This window comes from Terrapene carolina, unplaced genomic scaffold (assembly GCF_002925995.2).
Source record: "Terrapene carolina triunguis isolate 2854851 unplaced genomic scaffold, T_m_triunguis-2.0 Scaffold95, whole genome shotgun sequence".
Taxonomy (NCBI): Eukaryota; Metazoa; Chordata; order Testudines; family Emydidae; genus Terrapene; species Terrapene triunguis.
The window spans coordinates 19,179,715-19,205,945 of record NW_020664446.1 but is presented as its reverse complement, the minus strand read 5'-3'; the positions used below and the strand labels follow the sequence as shown (position 1 = coordinate 19,205,945).

The window sequence follows — 26,231 nt, the reverse complement described above, 5'->3', positions numbered from 1 at the left end:
TCTGAGCCTTTGGCACAGTGTAATTTTGTGTGTGTGTATACAAGGTATTTCCACCTTTGAGGGAAAAGAGGAAACATTTCTCTTGCAGGTTGTTTAAAAAGAAATGGCATCTGACAGAAGCTGCTCAAAATACTGGGATACAAGAAGTAATCCCAATGGAGATGGATTAGTGGAAAGAGTCCTGTTGATGAAGAGGATTAATGGTGCCTGATAAATGTATTTTAGCATATGGCTCTGCAATTTATCAGATGGATATCACCATAATATATGTGTTTGTCTATGGGTATATAAACACACATGTCCCTGATATAGGCGAGGCCGGTAGCACTGCCTATTAAGGTTGCCTGACACTTCTCATTATAAGAACCTGTTTTCAGGTGCTTATAACTTTGCCAAACTTTAACCATTTAGGCTGAAATTTTGCATGCTGGGTGTTGCCTCAGGTTGAAATTTTTGGAAAAATTCTTACAAAAGGGTTAAGACATTTCCAAGAATGAGGCTAGGGGAAAATATATTGTTTTGTCTGTGTTAAAAAATTTCTGTCAAGCTTATATTTGAACACTTTTAACAGCCCCATGCTTTCTAGCAGGAACTTGAAATTTGGCAGGGAAGTGGCCTTTCTGACAGGGATGTGCTTTTTGCCTTCCCTGTGAAAATCTGCCCAAATTTGGCCAATTTATAAGCCTTTGAAAAACAAATTACAATTCCCATATTCTCAGTTCTATAGTGATGAGAGACACAGAAAAGTCCTTGGGGAGATTAATATGTTTGTCTTCAGAGCAGGGTCACACCCCAGGTTATAAACTATATAATGCACTTTAGTGCATAACTTTGGCCTTCCTATGAGGTTTTTTATTTTTTACAAGGAAGGGTCTAATGTAGGTCATCTATTTTAAAAATACCTGCGATGATGGGCCAGACTCTCTCCTGTGCCAAGATCGGCTGTTTATGGCTACCTGATTCTGTGGCCTGATCTGCCCCATCTTCCATCTAAGTTAGGGGACCATAGGCTGATCTAGGGACCATATACCATCTGAGAATCTAGGGACCATATACCATCTGAGCGCAGCCTGATACATTCCCTCCCTCCCTCTATGCTGTGCTGGAAGTGTGGTTGATGCAGGAACTAGGTGGGTCAGCTTTCCACCATTTGAGAGCTCCTATCCATCAAGGGACCTATCAACTGGCCAAGTACTGACAGATTATAGCTCCTTTCCACGGCCTAAGCAGCACAGAAGGGCTGGTTCAGAGGCGAGAATCTGGTTCAGTTTCTTCAAAAGAACATTTAAATAAAGTTGAGTTTTACACATATTGTTTAAATTGGTTTTAAGAAATTGTTTTAATCAACAACTTAAAACAGACTAATAAAAAATGAAGATTAATGTAGGTAAACTCAGGTAGGCCAAAGTAGTGAAGCATGTAAGCATTATCTGTATAATATATACTTTACATTATGGTACTGTTTATATGAATAAATGACAGGAGGAAAGATTAGATTCAATTTATACCTGCTGGTCACTTACTCAGTGGGACATTTATTGTACATTCCACCTGACATTCCACAGTTTCCAAATCTATCTCCCTTCATGTTGGCTACTTCGAAACAAGTATCAGGTGCTTTTCTTGCTCCTAAAAGAACAATATCAAATTTTAAACAACTAAGATATTCAATAAAAATGAATAATCCTCAATGGCTATTTAAATCCTAGGTACAAGACAGAGCATATGAGTGAATTTTTCCTATTAATATGAATTCTGTTACACAGACAGTCAAACAGTTTAAAAATACCTTTTCCGTAGATGGATTCACACTGTGAATCAAAATTCTGGCAAACCCCACTATAGCAATATTCTTTCATGTTGTTACATGGGTAGCCATTCATGATATATACATCATCTGGGCAATATAGGTATGTCCCATTGCAGTATTCAGGTAGATCACAGAAATTCATTTTTGGTCTACATTCCACTCCTGCCACTTTAAACTATAAATGGAACAGAAAATTACTCTGTTTTATTTTGCAATAGTAGAAATTCTAACACAAAGGTATACAATGATTATATAGTAGGTTCGGAAAGAAAATATGCTTGTAAATTTGAGGAAGATGAACATAGTTCTTCATATCAATATTCAGAGCACGTATGCCACTCCTGTGAGTTTTTTGTGGCATGTTGATACAGTTGATGAATTTGATCATGCACAGCACTGGTTCAGAGTGTGGCATTTATAAACATCAGATAAAAAATGATGAGTAGACAGGGGATGCATGGAAACTCGATCCTGCAGTAACGAGAGCACTACTACATGACATCTAATTACTTCTGCCTAATAGCAGAAGTCAAGCCAGAGCTAACACTTCATTTGTAAGCTGAAGATCACACATAAGGCCATGAATCCTCAGACCAAGATTCTCTGTTCAGCCACTGACCCTACTTTAATCTACACTCCTGAGTACGGTTTTAATAATGTATGTACAGGTGTCTAAAGACACTGTGATAGATCCATTTCTAAAAATTAAAAAAAAAATTCACTACTAATTAGTACCAATTTTGTTTAAGGTAAGAACATAAATTAACAAAAAAGGGCTCCTCCAGCCTACCTTGCAATTTTCACAGCACAGCCCCATAGCACACTGTGATCCAGACTTAAGTTTGCAGGTTGCAGCATCACAGCAAGGATTAGTACACTCCTATAGCAAAGGTATGAATTAGGGACACAGTGTTTTTACTTTTCTCTATAGTCAGGGGTTTCTGAAGAACACAATCAGATTAAATTCTGACCAGAAGCCAAATGTATTGGGTCTCTTTCAGTATCTGAAGTTTAGAGTTCTCTGTCCTATTGGAAGGCAGCATGCAGTTTGGCTATGTATCAGAAACTAGAGAGAAACTTTATTTTTGATTGGCTATTTGCATAGGGATAAGAGCAGGTAAAGCAACAACTGCTTTTCTAAATAGAACCAGGTCCTAAAGAAGCAGAACTCCACAGGTTTCTATTAACAGTTCGGAGCACTCAATATATTTTATTTCCAAGCTAAGAGTACAATATTGAAATGATTTGTTTTTAGGCTTTTTTTTTTGGTGTCAGAAAAAACCTTCAGCTGAACAGGGGTTTTTCCTCACCACTGGTATTTGCTAGCATATATTCTAAGTAGTACCAATCACAGGCGCCGGCCTCATTTCCCTTGGGATGCTTGACCCCCGCTCCACCTCGGGCCCTGCCCCCACTCCACCCCTTCACCCAAGGAACTTCTTTGTACAAAACAGGTTGAGATTGAAGCCTGGATGCCCAAATGAATTGAAGTACTATACCTGGGGTTTGCCACAATCGCATTCTTCATTCTTATCCACCACATTATTGCCACAGACAGGTTCTGTGAAAATATCACTTGGTTTTGGAGCATTTTTAAGACAGTTTCCTCCACCATTCAAAATGAGATTCTCAAAATCATTGGCACTACAAGTGCTGAAATTCTTGGATGCACTAGAAAGCATAATATTGCATTTGTTTGGCATACACATTTTTCTTAGTAAAGATCAATTTATTTCAAGTCATTTAATAACAAAGTTCTATACATTGCTTGTGTAATAGTAGAAGATCATTGGGATCATTCATTTTTTAGATCTATATATTGCATTTAAGGAAAGATATTTCTAGGAGTTTTAGTCTTTCATATATTCATAGATTTTAAGACCAGAAGGGACAATTAGATCATGTAATCTGACCTCCTGTATAACACAGGCCATTGATTTTCACCCATTTACCCCTGTATTTAACCCAAAGTGTTTGACTACAGCAGGGGTGGGCAAACCTTTTGGCCCGAGGTATGGAAATTGTATGGTGGGCCAGGAATGCTCATGAAATTGGGGTTGGGGTGCAGGAGGGGCTCTGGCTGGGGGTGTGGACTCTGAGGTGGGGCCAGAAATGAGGAGTTCAGGGTGCGGGAGGGGGCTCTGTGCTGGGGGCTGGGGTGCGGGAGGGTTGGGGGCTCCAGCTGGTAGTGCAGGCTCTGGGGTGGGGCTGGGTATGAGGAGATTGGGGTGCAGGAGGGTGCTTTGGGCTGGGATTTAGTGGTTCGGAGGGCCGGAGGGGAATCAGGGCTGGGGCAGGGGGTTGGGGCATGGGAGAGGCTCAGGGATGCAGGCTCTGGGCGGCACTTACCTCAAGCAGCTCCCAGAAGCAATGAAATGTCCCCCCTATGGCTCCTATGCGGAGGCACGGACAGGCGGCTCTGTGTGCCACCCCATCCGCAGGCGCCGCCCCTGCAGCTCTCATTGGCCGCAGTTCCCAGCCAATGGGAACTGTGGTGACGGCGCTTGAGGCTGGGGCAGCGCACGGAGCCTCCTGGCTGCCCCTAAATGTAGGAGCTAGAGGGGGGACATGCCGCTGCTTCTGGGAGCTGCACGGAGCAGCCCCGGATCCCACTCCTCGGCTGGAGTGCGGGAGTGGGGTAAGCCCCAGACCCCACTCCCCAGCGGGAGCTCAAGGGCCAGATTAAATTGGCTGGTGGGCCAGATGTGGCCTGCAGGCTGTAGTTTGTCCACCCCTGGACTACAGCATGTCTTCCAGAAAGGCATACAGTCTTAATTTGAAGCCATCAGGGATGGAGAATCCACCACTTCCCTTTGTAATTTGTTTCAGTGGTTAATCATCCTCACTGTTAATTTTTTTGGCCTTATTTCTAACCTGAATGTTTAAGCTTTAACTTTCAACTATTGGTTCCCATTATGCCTCTTTTTGCTAGATTAAGGATTGTGATCTTCTTTTTGATAAGCTAAACAGATGAGTTCTTTAAGTCTCTCACTTGAAGACATTTTTTCCAGATCTTGAATAATTTTTGTGGATTTTGCACAACACCCCTTAAGAGAGAAGGCAAATGTGCTATAGTAAAAAATATTCCTTACCTAAAAAATTTACCCAAAGTCTTGAATTTACAAAGTATAGTGACATCTACTAACCATACTATAGTTTGAAGTCTTATTTGTTTAAACCCAATATTTTTGAGGATGGATAACCGAAATTAGAATATAAATAGGGGTGTTGATTAATCACAATTAACGCACGCAATTAACTCAAAATAATTAATCACAATTAATTGCACAGTTAAACAATAGAATACCAGTTGAAATTTATTAAATATTTTTGGAGGTTTTCTACATTTTCAAATATATTGATTTCAATTACAACATAGAATACAAAGTGTACAGTGCTCACTTTATATTATTTTTTATTACAAATATTTGCACTGTAAAAATGGTAAACAAAAGAAAGTATTTTTCAGTTCACCCATACAAGTACTGTAGTGCTATCTCTTGATCATGAAAATGCAACTTACAAATGTAGTTTTTTTGTTACATAACTGCACTCAAAAACAAAACCATCTAAAACTTTAGAGCCTACAAGTCCACTTAGTCCTATTTCTTGTTCAGCCAATCGCTAAGAGAAACAAGTTTGTTTACATTTAAGGGACATAATGCTGCCCACTTCTTAATTACAATGTCACTTGAAAGTGAGAACAGGCATTCACATGACACTGTTGTAGCTGGTGTCGCAAGATATTTACGTGCCAGATGTGCTAAAGGTTCATATGCCTCTTTATGCTTTGGCCATCATTCCAGAGGACATTCTTCCATGCTGATTAAAAAAAATTTGTTAATTAAATTTGTGACTGAACTCCTTAGGGGGAGAATTTTATGTCTCCTGCTCTGTTTTACCTGCATTCTGCCATATATTTCATATTATAGCAGTTTTGGATGATGACCCAGCACATGTTGTTCATTTTAAGAACACTTTCACTGCAAATTTAACAAAATGCAAAGAAGGTACCAATGTGAGATTTCTAAAGATAGCTACAGCACTCGACCCAAGATTTAAGAATCTGAAGTGCCTTCCAAAATCTGAGAGGGATGAGGTGTGGAGCATGCTTTCAGAAGTCTTAAAAGAGCAAAACTCTGATATGGAAACTACAGAACCCAAACCACCAAAAAAGAAAATCAACCTTCTGCTGGTGGCAGCTGACTTAGGCCTGGTCTACACTAACCCCCCCAATTCGAACTAAGGTACGCAACTTCAGCTACGTGAATAACGTAGCTGAAGTCGACGTACCTTAGTTCGAACTTACCGCGGTCCAGACGCGGCAGGCAGGCCCCCCCGTCGACTCTGCGTACTCCTCGCGCCGAGCAGGATTACCGGAGTCGACGGCGAGCACTTCTGGGTTCGATTTATCGTGTCCAGACAAGACGCGATAAATCGAACCCAGAAGTTCGATTGCCTGCCGCCGAACCAGCGCGTAAGTATAGAGAAACCCTTAGATGATAAAAATTAACATGTGTTGGTCTGCACTGCTTTAGATCATTATCGAGCAGAACCCATCATCAGCATGGACGTCTGTCCTCTGGAATGGTGGTTGAAGCATCAAGGGTCATATGAATCTTTAGTGCATCTGGCATGTAAATATCTTGTGACATGGGCTACAACAGTGCCATGCAAACGCCTGTTCTCACTTTCAGGTGACATTGTAAACAAGAAACAGGCAGCATTATCTTCTGAAAATGTAAAAAAACTTGTTTGTCTGAGCAATTGGCTGAACAAGAAGTAGGACTGATGGGACTTGTAGGCTCTAAAGTTTTACATTGTTTTATTTTTGAATGCAGGGGGTTTTTGTACATAATTCTACATTTGTAAGTTCAACTTTCATGATAAAGAGATTGCACTACAGTACTTGTATTAGATGAATTGAAAAATACTATTTGTTTTGTTTTTTACAGTGCAAATATTTGTAATAAAAATAAATATAAAGTGAGCACTGTATACTTTGTATTCTGTGTTGTAATTGAAATCAATATATTTCAAAATGGAGACAACATCCAAAAATATTTAAAAAAATGGTATTCTATTATTGTTTAACAGAGCGATTAATTGCATGATTAATCGCGATTAATTTTTGTAATCGCACAATTAATTTTGATTAATTTTTTTAATCGCTTGACAGTCCTAAATATAAATGATGTTTAGTTTAGAGGAAGTTCTTTTCCATATAAATTCTATGATTTCCATCTCTAAGTTCTAATTCTGGTGGGTATTTTTGAGGGTTTATTGCTGGGCCACAACATTTATTCCAGGCTGAAACTCTGCATTCAAAGTTTAACTGTGGCACTATATATAAATAATTTCTAACTAGAACAGTGATGGGTTCCTTGATCCTGCATAGAGGTTTTCTGCAGATACACTATGATGTCAGAAACTGAACCCTGCATAAACATGCATTTATTTTTGCTGAGTCACTCTGATGTCAGATCAGGTGAGTCCTATTAGCCCGAAACCTAATCCTCAGAACTGCCAAATTGATAATACAATGTAGGTAGAGATGTACATTTTATTTAAATTAACTGTAAATTTAGGAAAGGGAAGTTTGGACCAGATCCAATCTGTGAATACTATTGTTAGGAGCTGAGTGGAAACAGCACACTAACATCAATCGACTAAGTCCCATTAACTTTTTAACCCTCTAGGCTTAAGTTCTCCATACAAAGCCCATTTACTAAGGTTCTCTGAGGTTAATAGGAATTTTACACTGCTGAATAAATCTAATACAAATATGTAATATTAAAAATAAGGTAATAATATTTGGGCTCTTACTTATCCGTACTGTACATAATGTAGGATGTGGAGCACCTTCCATCATCATGTTTCATACCAAGATTATGCCCCAGCTCATGTGCAACTACTGTGGCATGACGTAGCACATTGTTACCATTAAGCTAGTAAAGAAAAGCAATGTTGAAATTAATATGAAAATAAAACATGAAAATAAAGAAATCACAAGAAAACAAGGCAATGATCCTACCTACTGATTTATTTAAGCTATATATCTCTAAGGCTTGGTCTACACTCACCCCCCAAATCGAACTAAGGTACGCAACTTCAGCTACGTGAATAACGTAGCTGAAGTTCGAAGTACCTTAGTTCGATCTTACCTCGGTCCACACGCGGCAGGCAGGCTCCCCCGTCGACTCCGCGGTACTCCTCTCATCTAGCTGGAGTACCGCAGTCGACGGCGAGCACTTCCTGGTTCGACTTATTGTGTCCAGACAAGACGCGATAAGTTGAACCCAGAACCTCGATTGCCAGCCGCCGAACTAGCGGCTGGGTGTAGACATACCCTAAATGTGTGATGATAGTGTCTAGTATCATAAGGAGAGAGCATTAATAGCAAATCAGTGTAATTCTTTATCTATATATCGGTTTAGGACCAGATTTTGCCTCCTCACAGAGTAAAGTACTATTAAGTATAAGTAAGGCTAGCAGAATCTGGCCCTTATTCTGTGTCTGCTGCTGTGGTATCTAATATTATAAGGACAAACCTTCACATCCTAAGTAAGGTGATATTAGCCCTCCCATAGGATTAAGGGAAGGCAAAGGCAGCTTAAAGCGAATTTTATCCCATTCTTCCCAAAGTGGAATTCTCGTGCATCTAAGAATCTGGGCTACAGTGTACAGTGCATGAGTGTGAAGAGTCAAACCCACATGTGAGTCCCATGCTAACATTCCCATCGAGAACATATAAAAAGCTGTCCATTTTGAGTTTATGGACTTACAGTTATGGGGGTGTGCTTTTCTAGCCAACTTTGAGCTAAATAAATTTAAAAATATGGCCAAAATATAGCTTGAGACTTATCCGAATGAGGTGGATTGGTACATGAAGGAGAGGGATGTGGCAAAAGGAATTATAATATCATCCTCAAAAACTTTTTGTCTTTTCATAGGAAGCCTAACAGAACAACCCACACCAAACCAAACCTCTTAGCCCTTAATGACTTGGCTGAATAAGTCAGGGAGGTGTCTAGGTTTTTTTATTGACTAGATCTGTACATTAATAATTGAGATGAAGTACTGTACTTACAGTGCTGATGGACCCTCCATGGACTTGAGAACAGACTGTACTTACAAAAGCCATTCCAACTGCCCCACTATAGGCACTTCTCCCTCTGCAACATAACAACAGAACACGTGAACTGTTTTGAGAATGGGGCTGAAAGTTAATTGCTTTCTAGTGAAAAAATATTGATGGTTCTGACCCAAATACTATGATGAGTCAAATCTTGGTCTCACTGATGTCCATTGGGAAATTTCCCACTTTCCCAAAGGATCGGATATGGCTCTCTGATCAATATGCCTACACCAACTGTATGACATAACTCTTGAAAAGTATACATATGCTGTGTTATTGTTTTTGAGTGAAGAATAAGATTAAGAATAAAGATTTAATTACACAAATAATTTCTTGTTGGGCTACAATTACAGCCAAAGCTTTAAATTAGCAGTAATCCAGTTTCTATTATTTATTCTCATTTGCATACATAAGCAATATTACAATTCTGATTTATAGTATGAGGCAAGTTTTTCTAATGGACCAAAACTTACATTATGAGGTGGCTAACATCATTTCTTGATCGCTTAAGAAGATTTTTTTCTCTCCAAGAAACAAATCTACTTAGTACATCTCCAGCTGAACCATCCATTACATTTATGTGATTTTTATCTGACCAGATTTCTAGCCCAATCAAAACAATCTGGATGTTCAATGCATCATACATCTGAAAATACACAATGGTGATTACTTTACACATATGTGAACCAAATTCAATTAAATTCTGAAAAAAATACATCATTATTACCAGTTCAATATTATGTTGACCGGAACAATGCAAGTGTAAGAAAGCTTATTTCATTTAAATAATTAGTTCACATTACAAACTCAGCCAGATCCTCCTGTTCTTTATTCAGTCAAAACCTACACTATCATTTATGGGGGGTGGGATGTTACTGAATAAAGATTACAAGACTGAAGGTCTTCTCTATTAGGATTCCTAGCCATATCCTTCAGGTGCAAGAGCCCTATGAGTAAGGGATCAGAGGGCCAACACTTGGGGGGAGAGGAACCGTTTCATTCGTTATCTTGGCTGGTTATCTTGAGGAGAGCCTAGGAACGATTTCATCTCTCTAGTGGATTGTCAGGGACTTATGGAAATTGCTTACGGCTGTGGAATGGGAAACTCCACAGGCAGCAAAGAGGCTAGATCTTCTGACAGCAACTGGGGATTTTGAGGGTAAACTTTGGCCAGTAGAGGGTGGACTATATGCAATGGAAAGATCCCCATTGTCTTCAGTGGGAGCTGGATCAAGCCTTTAGTTAGATATCAGTACTTCTTGCCTACATTGATTATTCCTGTGTAGAACAGAGGAGCAGTATGGACCTCATGTAGCACTCCATGTACCATGTTGGAGGGGAGGATTAGCCTCCCTAATGCTGATGAAATATTTGATTTTTTTCTTACGAACATGTACAGGACTGTTCAATCTTTCAGAAATAGTGTACAAATATTTTGAGGTAAAGTTAAAAAAAAACACTAGTAAAAGTCTTCTGTGCTCTTATCCGTGTTTTTAGCCCTGTTTTTCATCAGTTATTGCATGAGTCTAATGACAATGATTCATACGTATTCAGAAACCCTACGTTATTTTGCTAAATTTTCAAAGGCACCTCAACTTGGTGTCTGAAATTACATGTATAATTTTGCAAACACATTCTTGGGCTCATGCTTTTGTGTGTACAAAGCTTGGATGTGTAAAACTGCACATTAAAAACCCATGCAAAAATGCACAGTACAATTTTAGAGGTGGGTTTTTAAAATTTGCTGCGTTATGGGTGTGATCCTCACCCCTGTTTTGTCTCCTTTATGCCAGGGGAAAGGTCCAGAGCACCATAATGTGGCTATAAAAGCCTTATATCCAGCTGAGGAAAAACTGCCCTAAGCCTGCCCTCATACATCCTGGCACAGGAGGTTTGCGAGAGGTGGGGAGAGATCTGTCAGAGTTGCCAGAGATTCCAGGTATCCCTGCAGCCCACAGGGCAGCACTGGGAGGGCTGTCTAAGTTATGCCCCTGGAGCAGCCTAAGATTGAGAGTGTGCAAAGGTGGCTTAAAACCACCTTATCCCCTTTTCCCTGGGCTGTGAGTTCTGTGTTGCGCTTCTAAGAGTCTTGTGTAGATATTAATTATATGTCTGTATATTAATTATATTTTTCAATTAGAATACAAACACAGAATACACTAGTTGTACATTACTATTTATATTTCTTCTGTGAAATAAGATAAAGAAGAGACTACTGAATAGCCATATGACTGAAATGACCTACCCCATCAACATAATTAGCCAGCTCAATTGTTTCCTTTTGCACAGCTACAGGATCAGAATTCTTCTGCAAATACTGTAAAATTCAATATTAGGATGTTAGAGAAAAATTAAATAATTTAATAAAATGTGTTTAATACTAGAGAACCACATTACCCTGTTGTTATCAACAACCATAAATAGCTCCACATAGCTTGTCTGTGGCAGCACAGCTCGTTTTTTCTGCAAGTTAGAAAATGCAATAAGTTAATATTTTAATTACCATTAAGCCAAGATTTATATTACTATTTGTTACCAGGTTATTGCATATATTTACTAGGCATGGTATCTTGGTTTGGCCTTAAGTTTGTTTGCTTTTTGAGCTTTACATGGCAGCTTAAAGATCTACAGCTCAATACTTCAGTGGCAGACAGGCTCTCAGAAGTGGGGGCTTTATGGCATCTTTACATCCACTACCCCTCCAATCCTGTTGCTTTGACCTCTCATACGGCTTAGAACAGCTTCTGGGCTGCTTTAAGTTGCACTTGACTGCAACAATCTCCATGTTGCCATTCCTCTACATCAGGGGTCGGCAACGTTTGGCACGCGGCTCGCCAGGGTAAGCACCCTAGCGGGCCGGGCCAGTTTATTTACCTGCTGACGCGGCAGGTTCGGCCGATCGCGGCCCCCACTGGCAGCGGTTCACCGTCCGGGGCCAATGGGGGCGGCGGGAAGCGGCGTGAGTGAGGGATGTGCTGGCCGCGACTTCCCGCCGCCCCCATTGGCCCGGGACGGCGAACCGCGGCCAGTGGGGGCCACGATCGGCCAAACCTGCCATGTCAGCAGGTAAATAAACTGGCCCGGCCCGCTAGGGTGCTTACCCTGGCGAGCCGCGTGCCAAACGTTGCCGACCCCTGCTCTATATGAAGATTTCCAAAGCCCAGTAGTGTTCCAGCCGTGCTTGGGGCCCTGAAATGCGGTAAACAAAGAGCTGGCCAGATACACCACCTGGAATGCTCCTACACCAGGGTAAACCCCAGGAAGTAAGTTAAGATGGTTTTATGGCCCCTTCTGGCCACTGAAGCAGCCCCAAAAGAGTTGTATTGGATCCAAGGATCTAAACATTTCTCAAGAGAAAAACACAAATACATTTACCCTAAAAAGCTTTTCCCTGCTGAAAGTACTGTGTGAAACATTTGTATATCTGAGAGAATTCTTCACACTCTTCTCCTGGTGCAGGTTATCATTCAGCACACCACACAGAAAAGGATCTTGCTGAACATGTTCTAATGGATAAAATAGGTGCTCAAATGTAGCTGATGTGTCAACTGGCTCCATTCCATACTGTTTGCCACCAATGTGAAGGATTCCCCTACAATAATAAAGGTATGAGAAATTATCTAGTAGAATTGCCTCCTGACCAATGTTAGCCTACTAAGCCCGATGGTGGCTAAATACAGTGACTATTTTTTACATGTTAAGGTTTCTGGCAGTACCACTCTGTAGCAGTACCACTCTGAAGCTACTATATTGTTCTTCAGAATCTTAGCTTTCATTTAAAATAAGTCTCTGTCTGTTAAGGTTGCAAAGAAAACCTCAAAAAATGTGAACTGAGTGTAATTAATGTAGAGATGTGTATGCGAGTCTGCAGACAGCCTGGAACAATCTCTCTGTTGCATTAATTTCAGTGACGTGTTAACTCAGATGCCCAGTAATAATGTAAATGTCAACATTGTTAGCTATTTCATTCCTCATTTAAGAAAGGAGAGAGGGAAAGTCACAGAACTACACAATTTACTTTGATGTCTTATTTTGGTGCTGTAAGTGGGTGTTGTTGTGTGAGCTCCATCACCTATTCCCCACCACAAAAGAAGCCAAGCCCAAGGACCCTACTAGAGCCTATAGGAATATTCAAGCCACACCAACAGGGAGCTAAGCTCAAGGAAGTCGTGGAACCCAGGGAACACTCATGACCATATTTTGAATGTCTGCACACTACGGCAAGTGGTGTCTCATTTTGTCAATTCACCATCTTTTATTCCCCAATCTGAACTGTGTAACAATCATAAACATTATTTTAATTTACTGTAACAGAGTTACTATGCGGGTTTTGGAAGCGTGCTTCTAAATGAAAACTTATCAACATCGCTGCTATTATTTGTAGGATGATTATAGTGTGCTACACTCTTATGCTATATGGAAACATTAGATAGTGATGCACAGCAGTTAAGTTATTTATTTATTGTTTACACTGTGGTAGTGCACAGGACTCCAAGCAGGGCATCTCTGTGCTTGGCCCCATACCCTATATAATGAAAAACAGTCCCTCCCCCCAAAAATTTACAATCTAAGTAAACTATGCTTTTGTTTTGTGAAAATTTTACCTTTAGTAACAGATTAACTTCAGGTTACTCAAACTTTGCCCAGGTGAGGGCTGCACTAGGAATTTGTCTCTCTTTGCTTGCATGATGGAGCGGGTTGCAGTCAATAGGGAGATGCGGCCTTATGGGGGTTACATGTTCCAACAAGCTGTAGTCCATCTAGATCTGCCAGGACTGCTTAGCACAAGATGCAGTATTGCATATTGAGACATCTAGGCGGAATTTTCAAAAGCACTCAGTGTTAACCTAACTCTAATATGATTTACCACTGAATTCAACGGGAGGGAAATTACATCAATGCTCAGCATTTTGAAAATCCATACCCCTGTCCCTGAAAAGCAGCATTACAAAATTGTATAGGTTGCACTTTGGCCACTTCTGGATTCATTCATTCTCATGTAAAAAAAATTGAGATTCTGAACAACAATACATTTTCTTGGTATATTAGTCAATGATACATTGAAAAGTGAAAAGCAAAAAGTAATACCTAAGGCCATCACATGTACTAAGAGCAAGCATAGAATCAGCAACTCCTTCAACAACTCCACGATAATAACAGTATGTCTGAAACACAATGAAACCACATAATTAATTAAATAACAGTATTTTTTTCATTCACGTGAAAGACCCAGACTACACATTTGCACAATATTTTATTTATTAGGGCCAGATTTTGCCACCTTTACTCAGAACTCTACAAGTTGTCCATGGGATTACTCTTGGAGTAAAACACTACTCATTATGAGTACGCACAGCAGATTTTGGCCCTTCATTGATAAAAAATTGGTAAAATAATTGGTAAAAAAAATTTCCCCTCCTTTACAAGTGAGGGGAAATTTCCAATTTAACCCATTCCCAACCTCTGACAAACCACCTGGGTCTATTTTGTCCATCCTGTTCTTTGGCAGGTAAACCCTGCTTTTAAAGCCTGAATTGTTCAGGAAGCACACGTAAGCACATGCTTAAATTCTACTGAAGTCTCATGAATAAAGTTGAGTACATACTTAAATGCCTTCCTGAACAGGAATAAACGTTGGCATGTGCTTAAGCGTTTTCCTGAATCAGGGCCTCAAAACTGGGTAACTTTGCATCTTGATCCAAAAATGTATGTTACACAATGGCTATATAATCAACTAACCTAATTTCAGTCTTTATGTAAGCTTCCAGAGCATCCTTCTTATACATTCACATATTTCTGAAAACAGGGGCTACTGTAGACACCATGTCATCATAAATAGCAACAGGTTAAACATACTTAGAGTTAAGATTATAGCACGGCAGCCTTACATTTTATACCCATTGGTAACAATGACATAAAAATACCACAGGTTAATGGAGGAGTGCTCAAGAAGGCCTAAAACGCGATCCAATGCAACCTTCTATTATTCTCTAGTTGGTCTTTGAGTGCTTTATTCATTGTTGTGAACTCAAGCAATTGTCATTCTTATATCAGGAAAGATATAAACACAACCAGAATTAATGGTTGTGTATAAGTATTTTTGTTTAAAAATGTATTTAAATGTATATGCATCCTTGTGGACAGCCTTTGGTGTCACAAAGTTTGGCTCCCCTGTGCTAAAGAAACAGTCTGACACAAAAACTGAACTTTAATAAGCATAGTACCTTGGTTTTTGAATGGGTAGCCTCCAATTTCCCATTTTTGCTGTATGTATATAGTACAAAATCTTCACTAACAAGCTTTCTGTAAACAAAAATAAACTGCAGCTGTTTTAAGAGTCTATGACAAAATATACATCAAGTATCATATTCAGCAATACATTTTGAGGGTAGCACTTTGATGATAAATTTGCTATTAAACACGGTAGAAGGACATAGAGTGTAAAATAGGATGCTTTTTTAAAAAAATCAGCTGCATCATTTTGAGAATAATTTACTTTTAAAATATTTTTTACCAAAAAAATCCATAAATGTATTGTTTTTTAACTTGATGCAGTCTTTCAGTTATTGGACAAGTGGCTGGCCTATAAACTTTTGAGGATGGATAACAACAAAATTAGACGAATTCCTCCACAATAATTAACAAAAATAGGTAGCAGAAATCTAATTTTGCACTGATTTATTGTTCAGTGAGAACTTTTTCATCTGTAATAAATCTCTATTAACAATATGCTTTTTGGCATACTGTTTCTTATATACAGTGGTGCTAAGTGAAAATTTCATCAGAATTTTTAAAAAATTAACTATAGTAACATTTTCACATTTTATTTTATCCATTTTCAAGCCAGCTCCTTTATACAGTATTTATTATCACCTCACTTTCATTACATACTAACATTTTAGACTGCTTATTCCAAACAATCTTCAATACAAAAATAGTGGTCTCTATTAAATAAAATCCAAAATTGAAATGTGTCCGAGAATACTGCATAACCTACTTATTTTTCTTTAGCTTTAGGATGTATGTTCCATTTGCAGTTTGAATCGAATAAGAGCGATTATCATCTGAATGGTCCTGAAAACAAAACAAAAATATTCCTGGGTTACGCAGTTACCTACCTGATCATAAATTCATATTTTCTCTAACCAAAAAAGACACTACTACTACTTTTGTTCAATGTTTTAGGTATACAACAAATTTACAAAGAGAGATATTCTTAAAACCTCATGCTTTGTATATTCCACAGTGATGGTGGCATTCCCTGTATTATTTTTTATTATATGCAGAGGCGTTGTAGTCGTGTTGCTTCCAAGATATTACAGAGACAAGGTGGATGAAGTATTATCTTTTATTGGACCAACTTCTGTTGGTGAGAGAGATAAGCTTACAAAGAGCTGTTCTTCAGGTCTGGGAAATGCTAAAGTACATGCTGAGTTGGTCTAATAAAAGATATTACACCCACCTTATCACTATTTTTTTTATTGAAATTTTACATTCCATGCAGCTAGGAAAACTTCATGGAAAAGACACAACAAAAAACAAACAACCAGCAGAAGGATTAAAATACTCTGCTAATAGAGACTTTTATGGAAATGTGACAATATAAACTTATGCTAATAGGAGAGCAGAAAATAACCATTAGCAGTGGTAAATCCAGACTAGCAGTCTAGGGTTTTATACTCTCAAGAACAGATGCCCCTTACTAATTTATCAGGGTGAAATAATGGAAAAATTAAAGCTGGGCCAAAACCCAGCCAAATTCTGTTCTCTGAGCAGTGAGGAGCCAGCATAACTATTGTCTGTCACCTCCTGTGGGATGTAACATTAGTGCAACTATGGAGCTGCACTCCAGCTATTCTTGGGCAACCAAGCATATTTAGAGCAGCCAGAGGCTGCTCTAACCTGTATCAAAAACCAAACTAACTCCTGACTGATCCCAGAATCCAAGGAGTGCAAAGATAGCTTAAAGCCTACACTTTACGCTGAGCAGAGCTTGTCTGGACCCATGAATCAGGGCCTTCGTAATAAAATTATGATGCCAGGCTGGTGATGGGATGCACTGTTGCATCGTTCATTACATCTCCTCCCTTAGAAAGAGAGTAACTTTCATCTTATTTCAAACATGGGACACTAAGCATACTACTAAAGCTTTTGGTATAAAACTTACAATAAGATTTTTAAACATGATTTTTATGGGATGATAAATGGAGAATGAGCAGTGCTTAAAAGACTGGAGTAGCTTATCATAATGAGCTGAATACAGAGTAAATATTTTTGTGATTACCAAATAGAAATTCCAATGCTTAGTCATTAATGGTGGACTTTTCAAAAGCACTCAGCATTGGCCTAACTCTACTGTCATAGAAGACAACTGGAGTGTTACCGCAGACTTCAGTGGGAGCAAATTTAGGCTATCACCCGCGCTTTTGAAAATCCGCATCCAAAAGAGCTGTATTTTAATAGTGATGCTGTAAAAAGTGTAGGAAAGCACCAAGGGGAGGCAAATGTGGAAGATTATCTCTTCTTTTGTAAAATCAGCATCTGTATTCTTCTCAGATGACTATCTATCCTTCTTAAATTAAAAAAAGACCTTTAAAAATAATTCATTAATGTTTAACACTGGGTTATTGCTTGTAGTGTCAATACCGTCCATGTGTACCGATGTTGTAATTTATCTTGCTACCTTAGATGTTTCATTTAAAACTTTTATTACAAAAGAAGGGAGAAAATGTGTAGGGAAATTCATTGTGTAGAGTAAAAACAAAGTCTTTGAGGCCCATCCATAATATAATGCCTTACGCAAGTGCCTTATGTGGCACTCCTTATGCAAATCATCATAGCCCAATAAACAATATTCAAATTCAGATTCCACAGGTCAGTTCACTGAAAGATGACTAAATCTGACCCATTATACAGTATTTCCCTGGCAACCACACTCTAACTTGGAGCAAATATTATCTCAAACATCCATTAATATTTTTTCTCTTCTAGGGAATTTAGTGTCAAATGTATCACCCCTTACTCTCTCAATTAGCCCCGTGGAATTAAATGGGACTACTTGTGCAATGCAAATATGATTGGGCCCTTATTTACAGTGAAAGGCACTAGGATGACTGAAGTCCTCTGTTTAGCCAAAGAACAGGCACAGCATGGATAATGTCAGTTTAAACTTTCCTATACTGTCTAATTTGACTTAGAGGAAACACCTGGCAGTTTTCCATGTTCACTCAGATTTTTGTCTCTGCTAAGATTGCCAATAAAAGTAGCAATCAGTATGAACTGAACTAGAGATTTGTGTGATGTGGAGTGAGAACACCATCTCATGCCTGTTTTGAAGCCAATTCTGAGAGCACAATAATTCACTCACAAACATGCAACCTGCTGAAAGGTATCAGAAGAGATTACTTACTATTCTACACAGTAGGGTGTATTCTTTTATATATACTGTAGTGCAATATTAACATTAACAAATAATTCAGAAAAAAAATTGGCTAGAAAAACAAACCTCATGTAAATATGTGTGGCGTCTCTCCCTGCCTGTCAAACTTCGAGGGGTAATTATTTCAAATGTTGTAAGTCTAGATGTCTGATGAGAGGATGCACCTAAAAATAAAATTTAAATCTCTAAAGAAATAGAAAGTGTAAATAATACACAAACTCTATGTTCACAATGGTCACCACTGAAAATCAGTTTAATCAGAGAAAGCTAAGTGCAGGAAGAGAAAGGATGGTCTCATAGTTAAGCACTGAATGCCATAGTAAACTGGAGTCTATCCCTGTCTCGGCCAGAATTCCTATGTTATGCTGGGCAAGTCACGTAAACCAAAATTTTCACAGGTGGCCAATGTGTTCCTCATTTCCTGGGTACCCAGCTTGAGGCTCATAGGGTCTGATTTGCAGAAGTGCTGAGTGCCCACAACTGCATGTGAAGTCAATAAGGGTATGTCTACACTGCAATTAAAACCCCCCAGCTGGCCCATGTCAGCAGACTTGGGGTTGTGGGGCTCAGGCTAAGGGGCTGTTTAACTGTGGTGTAGATATTCAGGCTCAGGTCCCAGAGCCCAGGCTCCAGCCCAAGCCCGAACATCTACATTGCAATTAAAAAGACCCTTAGCCAGACCCCTGCAAGCCCGAGTCAGCAGACACAGGCCACCCATGGCTTTTTAACTGCAGCGTAGACATACCCTAAGACCTTTGCTCTGAACATAATAAAGTGCTATAGCATGCTAAATACTCTGAAAAATTAAGTCCTCAAATTAGGCACCCAAAATTTGTTGACATTTTAGACAATTTTGGATTTAATCTCTCTGCCACAGTTCCCCCACGTGTAAAATACCCCCTCAGTTCATAGCGGTGGTACAAAACTAAATTCATTAATGTTTGAAAAGATTTAAAATACTACAATGATAACACCACAGAAGAGCCCATGAGGAAATTCATAATTCTGTACTCACTACAGTGTTTGGATGGTGTGCAGTAAATAATGCATGGTGCCACACATTAATTGACCAGGATTAAAAAAACCCTAGATAACCACCCATTTGCTGAATAAGGCTGGAATCTTGTGGAAAAAATAATATATGATCATGTAATTAAAAACTGGATCATAACGCTGACAAAAAGGGTACAAATTAAGGTTGTACAGGTGACATTAATTCTGGCATTTTCTACCTTTTGAGTGCTTGATTTTGCAACCTTAATAATGTTCTTTTAATGTAGGGTGGTGTGATTTTTTTGTTTTCCCTTCTATAACTTCCTATGTTTGCAGGAAACTTAAAAACTAAATAAAAATAGGAATTTCATCATGTAGAACTGCACTCACCCCAACATGGGTCATCTGCAGGGTTGGTGTCTTTAGATCCACAGCAAAGTTATCTACAACTTAAGCTAACAGAGTAATCGGTAGAAGTAGAAGGCAGTTATCTTCTATGTGGACCAACCACTAGGGTGGCTGGAGACACACACTTTGCCAGTCTGTTTCACAGTGATTTGCTAGACAGCAAAGAAATGCTGAGACTCCGCAATAATGGATTCAATTTGAAGTTCTACAGGGAAGTGTGTTCGGTAGTTACAGATCCCTCTGCCCCATCTCCTCACCTCACCACTCCTCCCTGTCCCTTTTTTTCTCCTATCCCCAACTCCTGCCCTGTCCTCTCCCCTGCTGATTCCCCTTGGCTTCTGTCCATCCCTCCTGTCTGACTCCTGCCCCTGTCTCTATCCACAGTTCTTTCCCATCCTCCCCCATAGTTTGTGTCTGCCCCTCTTTCTATATTCCTTCCTGGTTTTCGGCTCCCCTTTGGTCCTGCTTCTATTCTCTCTCCCTACCAAAGGTCCTGCCACATTCCCACTAATGTACATCTCTACCCTCACGCTGTTCCTTACCTAGCTGCATCAAACACATGGCTCTTCCTTCACCTTGCTGCCGGGCATGGCAATACGGCAACATTGAGAGAACACAAGACACAGAGTCCCTGCTCAGTTCCTGAGCATGGTGCCACAGCAGCCACTGTAGCCAGGAGGGGCAATTTCAGGGTTTGGTGCATGGGTAGTCCAGTCAGCACACAGGAGCTGTGAAGGGATGAAGCATGCTCAGAGCAAACTGAACCTTCACAGAACTTATCTGCCCAAATCTAGCACGTGAAAACAGATTTTTCAGAGACTTATAATTTGGCCAAATTTGGGCAGAGTTTCACAAGAATGGCAAGGATACATCCCTGATACCAACAGAACCCCCTGCCAAATTTCAAGTCCCTGTTCCAATTCATGGAAGTACTAGAGCTTCTCAGAGAAACGGAAGAATTTTTTAACGTTGGAAACACAATCCATTTCACCCTAGCCTCCTTTGCAGAAATGGCATGGAAAATTTCAATCCAAACGGTTTAAGTTTGGCAAAGTTATATGCAAGTGAAAACAGGGTCTTACAACAGAAACAAACAACTATAGAAATCACTACTTGTGCCACCTATAATAAATGACTTTGCCTTTTTCTTTTCATTGGGTACAGTATCAAAACAGAAGACAGTTTATGAAATAGCTCTCAAACTTTTGTATTGGTGACCCCTTCCTCACAGCAAGCCCCCAAATGTGACCACGCTTAGAAATTAAAAACACTTTTAAAAAATATTTAACACTATTATAAAGCCTGGAGGCAAAGCGGGGTTTGGGGATGGAGGCTGACAGCTCGCGACTCCCATGTAATAACCTCATGACTCCCAGTTTGAGAATCCCAGTAGCAGGACATGAATGCCACATGTATCTTTACATTTTGCAACTCTATTGACTTTTTCCTTTCAGTCAAGCAATTACAATCTCTTTTGCCTTTGTGTTTCTAAGCTGAATTTGTGTATTGCTTTTTTAGGTATTAACAGGTCCCTGTGGTTACTCAAGTGGCTAGCAACTCTGGTCATGCAGCTAATCCTTATGACACTTCTTGGTTGAGTATGCCTTACCACTTTCATTTGAGGTTTCAAGATCTCAATTATATATCAGGTTGCACCATCTGAATATGAATGCTGGTGATATACTTTTCTTTACAGACTGACCATTTTATTAATCATTTTTCTTATTACATCTAAAAGTACATTTGGTTATACACTCACTTAAAGCCTTTTTTTAAAACTTTATTATTTCAAAGAGTATTTAAAATATACATAGCATTAAAGTGACTTCCTTTTTTCACTATCTAGTATCAGTGGCTAACTAGCTAGTGGTTTTTAACTTGAGAATCGTTTTAGCGCATCTATCATGAACTTCTGCTTACATATAAACAATCTGTGTCTACCAAAGATTATTTTACTTCTCAGATCTAGGCAGAAAATTATGCCTGGACATAGACATACATAAAATTAAATCCATACATAAAATCCATATTTTATATTACTCTCCTTATGCCTCTGCGGTACACATCATGCTAGTGTTTGCCTGGTTGCCACACTCCACCCAAGAAGTAGTAGCAATGCAGTGTTACTGAGTACATATAATTTCTAAAGTTGCTTGGTAAAATCTGGCAAGAATGGCACCACATTGGTGTAAAATACTACTACTGAAAATAATTTGATAGTGGAAAGATAAGAGAAAATGTGGGAAAGTAGTAAACAATTATTTTTAAATAATGGTTCCCTTTCACCCCCACCATTTTAGTATCCGGAGTCTAATTGTAACATGGAAGTAGAATAGAAACTCATTCAACTCCAACTGGGAGAACCATTGTGAATCAACAAATTTGGAGAATTAGTACACAAAACACAGAAAAAGGTTAACATATCACAAAATATACATTGTTTATTTGACAAGTATAGTTCAGTTTTAATATTTTTAGTATAATATTCATAGAACCACGTGGAAATATGCAGATGAAGAGCATTATATAAATGCTAAGAATTATTATTTATTTATTCTATAGTATACAGTAACTCCTCACTTAAAAGTCGTCTGTTAACGTTTTTTCGTTATTACGTTGCTGATCAATTAGGGAACATGTTCGTTTAAAGTTGCGCAATGCTCCCTTATAACGTTGTTTGGCAGCTGCCTGCTTTGTCCACAGCTTGCAGGAAGAGCAGCCCGTTGCAGCTAGTTGGTGGGGGCTTGGAACCAAGGTGGACCGGCAGCCCCCTATCAGGTCCCCGCTCCCCTAAGTTCCCTGTGCGGCAGCTGCCCAGCAGGCTATCAATTGCCAGCAGTTCAGCTGTCCCTCCCCACACTGCCATGTGCTGCTCCTGCCCTCTGCCTTGGAGCTGCTCCCGGGAGCCTCCTGCTTGCTGTGCGGGGAGGGAAGACAGGGGCTAATGTCAGGGTGTCCCGCTCCCCCGTACTCCTGCCCCCCACTTACCCCTTCTTCATACAGAGCAGGGTGAATACAGGACAGGGCTCAGGACGGAGAGAGCTTGCTGGCCACAGCTGCTGTCTCAACTTGCTGATATACTTAAAAAGGCAGTTTATTTAGAGTGGGGTCAGCATATTTAAATGGGCAATGCACATCTTTCTCTCTCCCACACACCGGATGTGTGTCTCTGTCTGCCATACTGTCTCCCCTCCCTCCATTCCTGCTGCCTTGTAGAGTGTGAGGCTACATTAACAACGTGTTAACCCTTGAGGGCTCAGCCGAGTGCTAGTTCATCATCTAGCAGTAAGGCATTCCCTGAGAAATATCCCACCCTCTTCCACCCTCTGACTTCACCACCTTAACCAAGCTTCACAATCATCATCGCTGTGTACAGTATTAAATTGTTTGTTTACAACTTATATTCTGTGTGTGCGCATATATATATATATATATATATATATAGTTTTTTATCTGGTGAAAAAAATTTCCCTGGAACCTAGCCCCCGCATTTACATTAATTCTTATGGGGAAGTTGGATTCGCTTAACATCCTTTCACTTAAAGTCACATTTTTCAGGAACATAACTACAACGTTAAGCGAGGAGTTACTGTATCATATTCTCTTTAATATAAAAATATGTGGTGACAATTTTAGAACTAAAAATGAAAACAATTGTATCATCTCAGTGTTTTCATTTTGGACTTAAAAGACATCAATCTAAAATGACTGCAGCCAAAATTATCTTTCTACCCAACTAATCTAACCACATCAACCCCACTTTCCCTTTGAAATCTCTCCACTGAATTAAATTTTGACTTCTTGTCTTTGTCTACAAGGTCCTGCATAATTCTCCCTCTCACTACTTTTAAAACCTTGTTTCCTCATGTTGTCTCCGGCCCCCCAACTCAGCTAATCCAGCATTGACAGCTCTCATGTCCCATTTTGTTTGTTTCTGTTAGTCATCAGTACACCCTATTCCAACACACCTTCTGCATTATTTCAGAATTACAGTACTTCAGTGGTACAGCTATTAACCAGGAAGCTGGAGATCAAAAGTCTAATTAGAATCTGATCTCAGCAATGCAGCTTTACATTGAGGTAAACACCTGGTTCAAACGGTGAACTTTACCTGATGACCTTTCCTTCCCTTTTGTTTTCTACTCACTGAGTTTGGTTTAGTCCCTGCTGAAGTCAACAGAAAGTCTCCTGTTGAATTCAGTGGGGCCAATGGATAGTAAATTATAAATTAATTTTAACAAAGCAAACTGCTTTCCCCTACTTGAACTGTGCTCTCAGATAACAAACCAAAAGGATTTCATCTCAAATATAAGGCAAGACCACGCATGACACAGAAAAGTCCATGGAAGTAATCCAAAGTGGCACAAAAAATCCACAATGTTCTCTTCACAGAGTAGGAGGAGGGTTCTTCAGCACAATTTCTGTAGACGGTTTCTTCCCTACTAAAATCTCTAAGGCTTTTTAAGGGTTGAGCACAGAACAACATTATTAAGGAGGACTCTCCAATTAAAATAATATGATTTCCTTCCGCAAAGAAACATGTTTGGGGTCTGTAACACTGGTAGGATTTATAGTTTCAGTAGTTAGATTTTGTAACTCACTTATAAAAATAGCCTTCTAAAATATTAGTACTTAGCACTTACTGTGTATGTTGCTTCTCATCTTCAAAATATTGATAAATATTAACTAAACTGCACAACCCCCTTTTTCCCCACGTGAGGCAGGTATGTATTTTTATCCACTTTTAACAGATGAGAGAACTGAGGCACAGATGAACTAAGTATCTTTCCAGAAACCACAGAGGACATTAAGTCAGGGTCCGAATAGGGTTTAGAACTCCAGAGATCGAGGGTCATAATTTTATGCTAATACCACACCTGTAAAAATATTGAATACTGAAATGTCCAGTAACAAAGCTAATTTTCTTCATATTGAATATAATCCTGCCCTCACCTAACCCATAAGCATTCCCATTAAGTGTCAATAAAATTGAATTTTCTCATAGTCTGTTTTATGTGAAAGTATGGCATTGGAGTGGAAGCATATCTCATTTATCCAATTATCTTTATAATGCTGTATGATCAGATATAATACATCACCCAATTAATTTTTAAAACAAGTTCTACTAATTTATACCTTGATACTAGAAGGGGAGGGAAGTACAAAAAATTACTGTAATTGAGTCACAAATATACAACTGTATAAGTAATGGTCCATACACACTATTATTTTGTTGAATCCTAAATGAAAATGAATAAGAAATTAAAAAATGAGAAGTCCAACAAAAATACACAATTATTTTCAGGGAGAATTCCCTCACATCACCGAAGACCTGAAATTTTTTTATCCATTGTTCATCACAGATGAGGGCTACAGTTATTCCAACTGTCACAACAAATACTTTCTACAGAGCCTAGCACAATGGGGCCCTGGCTTCTAAGCACTACCATAATACACTATCATACTACAACTAAGTGAAATCAAGGAACATAAACCTGGCTATTGAATAAATGTGCATAATTAAGCTGACTAGGATCATTACACTCAAAATTCCAGTCTGTTCAGGTGGTAAAATAAGAAAGACTGCTTGTTATACATGCTGGCCAATGAAGCAGAAAAAGAACATACCATACTTACACACTTGTCACACAGAAAAAAAAATACATCTACAGACCTCATCGTGCAGTCAATACATTTCTCCGGGACTTGTATAAGAATTTTGCTTGAATAATGAGTTCTGGATCATGACTTATGTGCACAAGCATAACTTGCAGCAACTTTCTCACTGAATATTAAGACTGAAGCTCACCTGCTGTACGAACTGGCTTTCCAATAAATATTAGTCCAAAACCAAACAAAAGTAAGCTGCATTTTAACATGGTTATTCTTCTCTGAGCAAACACTTCACGTACTAAGATGTTCAGAAACACTGTTTTATTTTGGATGGTGCTCTTACCAGCAGTTTCCCTTAAGTGAAAGAACTAGAAAAACTAGAATCTTTTGTTATCAAGGCAAACAATAGATAGCATTGAAAAAGTATTTCAGGTATGTTAGCAAACACTCCCAAGGAACAGGGAAGTAAAATTTCTCACATTGTGCTTTTCAAAAACTGGTTAGACAACTTACAACAAACCCAATATAACATGATTGTAAATGCTGACTGGAGAAAGCCAGCTGACATCGTAAGGATGACAAGACTAGGGTTACCATATTCAAAAATTAAAAAAAGAGGACACTCCACAGGGCCCTGGCCCCGCCCCCGCCCCAACTCTGCCCCTTCCCCTACCGGCCCCGCCCCAACTCCGCCCCCTCCCCTGAGCGCCTGCATTCCCCCTCCTCCCTCCCAGCCATGAAACAGCTGCCCGAGCACTACCGGCTTCAGGCAGCCCCCAGACCTCCGGACCCTGCACCCCCGGCCGGGCACTTCCCCTCCCAGGCTCCGG

General features: G+C 39.4%; 1 protein-coding gene across 1 annotated transcript in view; it reads right to left on the bottom strand.

The window, feature by feature from the left end:
* Positions 1–25,667, bottom strand: part of LOC112108560 (disintegrin and metalloproteinase domain-containing protein 9-like) — a 36,146-nt gene extending 10,479 nt beyond the window's left edge. The window contains exons 1-15 of the mRNA XM_026650971.1: positions 25,598–25,667; positions 18,454–18,551; positions 15,946–16,022; positions 15,173–15,251; positions 14,037–14,113; positions 12,324–12,540; positions 11,346–11,411; positions 11,194–11,265; positions 9,422–9,594; positions 8,901–8,985; positions 7,637–7,758; positions 3,310–3,481; positions 2,601–2,690; positions 1,790–1,985; positions 1,524–1,629 (exon numbers count right to left, since the gene is read on the bottom strand). Of these exons, the coding sequence (XP_026506756.1) occupies positions 1,524–1,629; positions 1,790–1,985; positions 2,601–2,690; positions 3,310–3,481; positions 7,637–7,758; positions 8,901–8,985; positions 9,422–9,594; positions 11,194–11,265; positions 11,346–11,411; positions 12,324–12,540; positions 14,037–14,113; positions 15,173–15,251; positions 15,946–16,022; positions 18,454–18,551; positions 25,598–25,667 (1,700 nt within the window). The remainder of the gene's footprint in view (positions 1–1,523; positions 1,630–1,789; positions 1,986–2,600; positions 2,691–3,309; positions 3,482–7,636; positions 7,759–8,900; positions 8,986–9,421; positions 9,595–11,193; positions 11,266–11,345; positions 11,412–12,323; positions 12,541–14,036; positions 14,114–15,172; positions 15,252–15,945; positions 16,023–18,453; positions 18,552–25,597) is intronic.
* Positions 25,668–26,231: the final 564 nt, after the last annotated feature.